The sequence below is a fragment of the Myotis brandtii genome, unplaced genomic scaffold (assembly GCF_000412655.1).
Source record: "Myotis brandtii unplaced genomic scaffold, ASM41265v1 scaffold655, whole genome shotgun sequence".
NCBI classification, from domain to species: domain Eukaryota; kingdom Metazoa; phylum Chordata; class Mammalia; order Chiroptera; family Vespertilionidae; genus Myotis; species Myotis brandtii.
The window spans coordinates 639,840-645,816 of NW_005370542.1; the positions used below are offsets into that span (position 1 = coordinate 639,840).

The 5,977-nt window shown below is 57.3% G+C and overlaps 2 protein-coding genes across 2 annotated transcripts in view; one reads left to right on the forward strand and one right to left on the reverse strand.

Annotated features, from left to right (window-relative positions):
• The window catches only part of GPR143 (G protein-coupled receptor 143), a 9,104-nt gene extending 6,069 nt beyond the window's left edge, over positions 1-3,035 (reverse strand). Inside the window, exons 1-3 of the mRNA XM_005880805.2 lie at positions 2,926-3,035; positions 1,978-2,072; positions 423-515 (exon numbers count right to left, since the gene is read on the reverse strand). Of these exons, the coding sequence (XP_005880867.1) occupies positions 423-515; positions 1,978-2,072; positions 2,926-3,030 (293 nt within the window). The 5' untranslated portion in view covers positions 3,031-3,035. The remainder of the gene's footprint in view (positions 1-422; positions 516-1,977; positions 2,073-2,925) is intronic.
• A 1,286-nt stretch (positions 3,036-4,321) lies between these two features.
• On the forward strand, positions 4,322-5,272 carry LOC102246196 (mucin-13-like). Its single transcript, XM_005880825.1, has one exon. It carries the CDS (start codon positions 4,322-4,324, stop codon positions 5,270-5,272), a length of 951 nt encoding a protein of 316 aa, XP_005880887.1.
• The last annotated feature ends 705 nt before the right edge of the window (positions 5,273-5,977 follow it).

The following is a 5,977-nucleotide window of genomic DNA, read 5'->3' on the forward strand; positions in this document are numbered from 1 at the left end:
GAAATCGCACAGTCCACGGGGACAAGGCCGCTCAGGGAGCTGGCCAGTGGACGCCGGTTCTCACGGTTAATGGGAACCGTCATTCTATGGCTCTTTCCAGGGAGAGGGACGGGGTTCCCGTTGGCTCGGGGACCCTGTGGCGTGCTGGGTGCCGCACAGGTGTGCTCCCCGGGAGGAGCTCACCAGGTGAGAGATGCATAGCGCAAAGGGAAATGGCAGAGGCGGGGAGAGGACGGCTCAGGCCCAAGGAGGAGGGCGAAGGGCAGGTGGGAGGGGGAGGAGCAAGTGGGAAGGTGAGAGGGGAAGAGCTGGTGGCTGGGAAGGAGGAGTGACAGGAAGGCAAAGGCTCTTGTGTTGGAGCCAGAGCGGGTCGCAGAGCACCGGGAAGGGGAAGTGGCGCCCTCTCTCCGCGGCCGCCTTACCTGGACAGGGACGGGTGGTAGAGCATGAGCAGCCCCTCGGCGCCGAGCAGCACTGCCAGGCCCCAGGCCATGAGGTGGTAAAGCAGGATGATGCTAGGAGAGGAGAGAGCCGCCTCAGCTGCGCAGCCAGGGAGGCCCAGCGGCGCTGGCCGCGCCTGCGCTCCCCACTCAGGCAAGGAGTGGCCTTAGTTGGCCTCTCGGCTGTTCTTTTTCCTGGGGTGGAGTTCATAAAACAGAACCATTTTACCCTGGCCGGGTGCTCAGTGGTTGGAGCGTCGGCCCGCGGACCGAAGGGTCCCGAGTTCGATTCCGGTCAAGGGCACGTACCTCGGTTGCAGGCTCCTCCCCGGCCCGGGCCCTGGTCAGGGTGCCTGCAGAAGGCAACCCATCCCATCGGTGTGTTTCTCTCACATCGATGTTTCTCTCTGTCTTTCCCTCTTCCACGTTTTAGAGAGAGTGGAAGAGATGCTTTGTGTAGGTGAGGAAAAGGCCCACCTTTATTCTTTTTTATGTTGATATCCAGTTGTCTGAGCCAGGGTGAGGATTCCAACACAAAACAAAACAAACCAACTGACGCCACAGTGAGACAGCACTGCGTGTACCAGGAGGGCTGACACTCCCAAAGCCACACACACGCACAGAAAGTAACACGTGTCATTAGCACAGGCGCGGGATCGCAGAGCCAGCGCTCCCAGCTGCTGAGAAAGCACAGGGCGCACCTCGCGGAAAGCAGCTCCGCAGCTACTTACCCGTTACACTCAGGGACGCGATGGCCCGGGGCTTCCGCCCTAGGATGTGCGCAAAACGCGCGTCCTCACAAGCACTTGCGTCCACATGTCACTGCAGCTCTATTCCTAATCGCCCCGCAATGGCACCCCCTCCATGCCCCTCAGTGATAAATGGATAAAGTGCCCACGGCCCTGCAGTGGAATATTACTCGGCAACGAACAGGAATGAAGCGCTGATAGATGCTACAGCGTGGACACACCTTGGAAATGTTATGCGAAGTTTAAGAAGCTGACACAAAAGGTTGTATAGCGTATGATTCCATTTATGAGCAACGTCCAGAACAGGCAGATCTAGGCACAGAGAGTAGATTAGCAGCTGTGGGGGGCTGAGGAGAGGGGAGAATGGACGGACAGTAACTACTAACCAGCACAGACTTGGGGGGGGGGGGGGGGTTAAAGCGTCATAAACTAGATGATGGTGATGGCGGCACAATTCCGGGAATTCACTACAAGACAATGGATCTTTGTCGTTAATCCTCACCCGAGGATATTTTCCCACTGATTTTCAGAGAGAGTGGAAGGGAGGAGGAGACACACAGAGAGAGAAACACTGATATGAGAGAGACACATCCACGGGTTGCCTCCTGCACGCACCACTCCTCCTGCACTGGACCAGGGATCGGCCTGCAACCGAGGTGGGTGTCAGGCTCAAAGGGGAAGGGCTGTCCTCGGTGAGGCTGCAGGTGTCTGCCAGGCGATGAGACCTGTCTAAATGGCGGCACACCTTTCCCGGGGACAGGGCACCAGAGCGGCCCTCCTCCACCTACCTCAGTCCCGACGACCTCCGGATCACCAGGTAGGCGTCCACCGCGTAGCAGAACAGCCACCAGAAGCAGGTGCTGTAGAGCAGCTGGATCCACACCTGTGGGCGGGCAGGTGGCCATCAGGGCCCCAGGGCCAGGGCGCCAGGCTGCCCCAAGCGAGAGATGACCCTCGACGCCCTCTGTCATCCGCAGGCGCACAGGGCAGTCTGGGACACACTGGGCAGGCCTGGAAACCAGGGCGGTGTGGCGGGGACAGCTGTGCGCCTCTGTCCGGGTCTGCTCAGTTCCTGCCCCGCGAGCCCTGCCTCCCGGGCATGGGTACCGCGCAGAGCAAGGGCTCAGCTGTGGGGCGTAGACCGCCGGAGGGCTCACAGGGTCTCGGGGCCAGAAGCGCTTTTGCTGAGAACGAAGGGGTGTGGGCAGGACAGGCAGAAGGGAGGGGAGGGGAGGCTCCTGTGTGTGAAGCTGAAGCGGATGCTCCGGGGATGCAGTGGGTGGCCATGGAGGGGGCGGGGCTGACAATTCTCTACAGATGGCGGGTCCAGGCAGCCTCCATGGGCCGAGAGCGCTCACTGGACCTTAACTTGGTGGACCATGTGTATTTAAATATATATTTCATTAGGCAAAATGCCGCTAATAAGTCAGTAGCTTTCTTTTCTTCTCTCTCTCTCTCTCTCTCTCTCTTCCTCTCCCTCCCCCCCCCTCTCCCTTTCAGCCAGCTGGTTCTGACTGCGGCTCTGCCTAAGGTAAGGCTTGCAGGACTGTACGCATGCGCTGAGGGGGAGGGAGGGAGAAGCCACACTAAAATCACAGAGGCCGGCACCCAGGGTCCCTGGTCATCAGTTCTGGGGAGGGAGCTGGGTCTGAGGGGGTGGGGAGAGGCTCTTTGAGGACCAGGGCACATCAGGAGCTCAGCCAGGGAGGAGGGGCGGACAGAGGGGGCGCACTCACCGCACTCCCCACGCAGAAGGCGGCAGGCCAGATGTCCGTCCCGTTCCCCACATTCATGGTCTGAACAAAATCAGGGAATCCTAGCCACACCGCCGCCCGGACCATGACACCTGGGCGGGAATTGGAGGCGAGAATGAGCCCATCTTTTACCCAGTTCTGATGCGAATCTAAAGCTGAGTTGTTGCTCTGTGATGGATGGATGGACGGACAGATTGATTCGCAGATGGACAGAAAGGAAGAGAGAAAGAAGGGGGGAGAAAGAGGGAAGTAACGCCCATGTTGATGTGCACACAGAGAGTAACTGCGATGGTGGCAAAGCCATCCCGGCATGGACTGTCTAACAAACCACCATCAGCCATAAGCGTGTTCCTGTATTTTGTGTTTACTTGGCATTAAGAAGTGATTATGGAAATAGCAAATCAGTTACTTCTCGGCTATATATATATATATTCATTGATTTCAGAGAGGAAGGGAGAGGGAGAGAGAAACATCAATGATGAGAGAGAATCATGGATCAGCTGCCTCCTGCACGCCCCCTACTGGGGATCAAGCCTGCAACCGGGGCATGTGCCCTTGAACAGAATGGAACCCGGACCCTTCAGTCCACAGGCTGCTCTATCCACTGAGCCACACTATCTCAGGCTTGGCTACAATTTTAATGTCTGTGTTAACTCTTATTTATACAGAAAAGAGTGTTAGAAAGAGCACACTGTTGAAGTTTAGGAAGAAACTTGTTGCATCCTCTTACAACTGCACTGAAGAATTTCACAAATTCCCTGTTGGCCACTTCCTTCCGACACTTATTATTTGTGAGTCTTTATTCCCATTAGACCCAGATATGGAATCCTCCTCAAACACTACACATACTTCAAGTGTAGGTCAAGATTCTTGGTTAGGCAGCGCTTTTTCCTAGGCACCCCGGGCCCTGGCCGGGCTCCGCTGGCTGAGCGTCACCCTGCGCTGGTAACCTGCACAACCGACAAAGACACGGTTGTATTTTTTAGAAACAAATGTCCCTTAGACATAACTTTTGTTGTTGTTGTTACTCCTCACCCAAGGATATTTTCCCATTGATTTTTAGAGAGAGTGGAAGGGAGAGGGAGAGACAGAGAGAGAAACATCGATGTGAGAGAGACATATCGATTGGTTGCCTTCTGTATGTTCCCTCTGTAACCGAGGTACGTGCCCTTGACCGAAATCGAACCCGGGACCCTTCAATCCTCCTGCGACACTCTATCCACTGAGCCACACTGGCTAAGGCCCTTGGCCATAACTCTTAGGGACTGTCTTGTTTCGCGGATCAGGGATCCTCTAGTCCTCCTGTCCAGTCCCCAGGGAACCGGTTCTCCCTTCTCTGTGCTCCTGAGCACGCAGCTGCCCTGCCCCCCTGCGGGCCATGCTCTCACCCAGGTACCAACCAGATCCCACCCGCGGGCCTCGAGCTTCACTCAGTTACCAACCAGATCCCACCCGTCACCCAGGCACCAACCAGATCCCACCCGCGGGCAGCGCCCCTCACCCAGGCACCAACCAGATCCCACCCGCGGGCAGCACCTCTCACCCAGGCACCAACCAGATCCCACCCGCGGGCAGCACCTCTCACCCAGGCACCAACCAGATCCCACCCGCGGGCAGCACCTCTCACCCAGGCACCAACCAGATCCCACCCGCGGGCAGCACCTCTCACCCAGGCACCAACCAGATCCCACCCGCGGGCAGCACCTCTCACCCAGGCACCAACCAGATCCCACCCGCGGGCAGCACCTCTCACCCAGGCACCAACCAGATCCCACCCGCGGGCAGCACCTCTCACCCAGGCACCAACCAGATCCCACCCGCGGGCAGCACCTCTCACCCAGGCACCAACCAGATCCCACCCGCGGGCAGCACCTCTCACCCAGGCACCAACCAGATCCCACCCGCGGGCAGCACCTCTCACCCAGGCACCAACCAGATCCCACCCGCGGGCAGCACCTCTCACCCAGGCACCAACCAGATCCCACCCGCGGGCAGCACCTCTCACCCAGGCACCAACCAGATCCCACCCGCGGGCAGCACCTCTCACCCAGGCACCAACCAGATCCCACCCGCGGGCAGCACCTCTCACCCAGGCACCAACCAGATCCCACCCGCGGGCAGCACCTCTCACCCAGGCACCAACCAGATCCCACCCGCGGGCAGCGCCCCTCACCCAGGCACCAACCAGATCCCACCCGCGGGCAGTGCTGGACCCGGAGGGGGTGGGGGAGGGGCGCCAGAGGTCGGAGGTCAGCCTTCTCCCCTTTCACCAAGCCTCCAGGGGCTGGATTCTGCGGAATCGAGGCCCCCAAACTCCATCTCCTCTTAACTGATCTGCCAGAAAAGCCCGCCTCTCTCCCCAGCCTGATCTCTCCTGAGGGGGCTCTGCCGTTTCTAATCAGAAGGTTTACAGGCGCCACACGACCAGGACCAGGGACTGGTGTGGGCTGCGCGAAAACAATGCTTTATCATCGCTACACTCCCCTCCCTCGAGGAAACAGGCCCACAGAAGCAGCGTTTGCATTTAAAATCAACAAATGAACCTTAAAGAAAGGGAGACTGGGCCTAACCACACACATACACACGCACGCACACACACACACACACACACACACACACTCCCTATCAAATCTGTTCCATTTATTACTCAGCTCAGCGGTGTAGGTTCGCTTTTGACATTTGAAAGGAACTTCCAAGAGTAATTCTGTTTAGGAAAGAATGTTATTCAAGTGTATCCAGACTTTCTTAACGGCTATAATTGCCTGCATGGTTCACTATACATTGAAAATCACGCTTGATTCTAGAGCAGTGGTTCTCAACCTTGGCTGCACATTAGAATCACCTGGGAATCTTTTTAAAATCCTGATTTCTGGGCCTCATCCTCCGGAAATTCTGTTTCTTTGTGATGGGGTGGGGCCACAACATTCGTAACAAAGAAACAGAATTTCCGGAGGATGAGGCCCAGAAATCAGGATTTAAAAAAGATTCCCAGGTGATTCTAATGTGCAGCCAAGGTTGAGAACCACTGATCTAG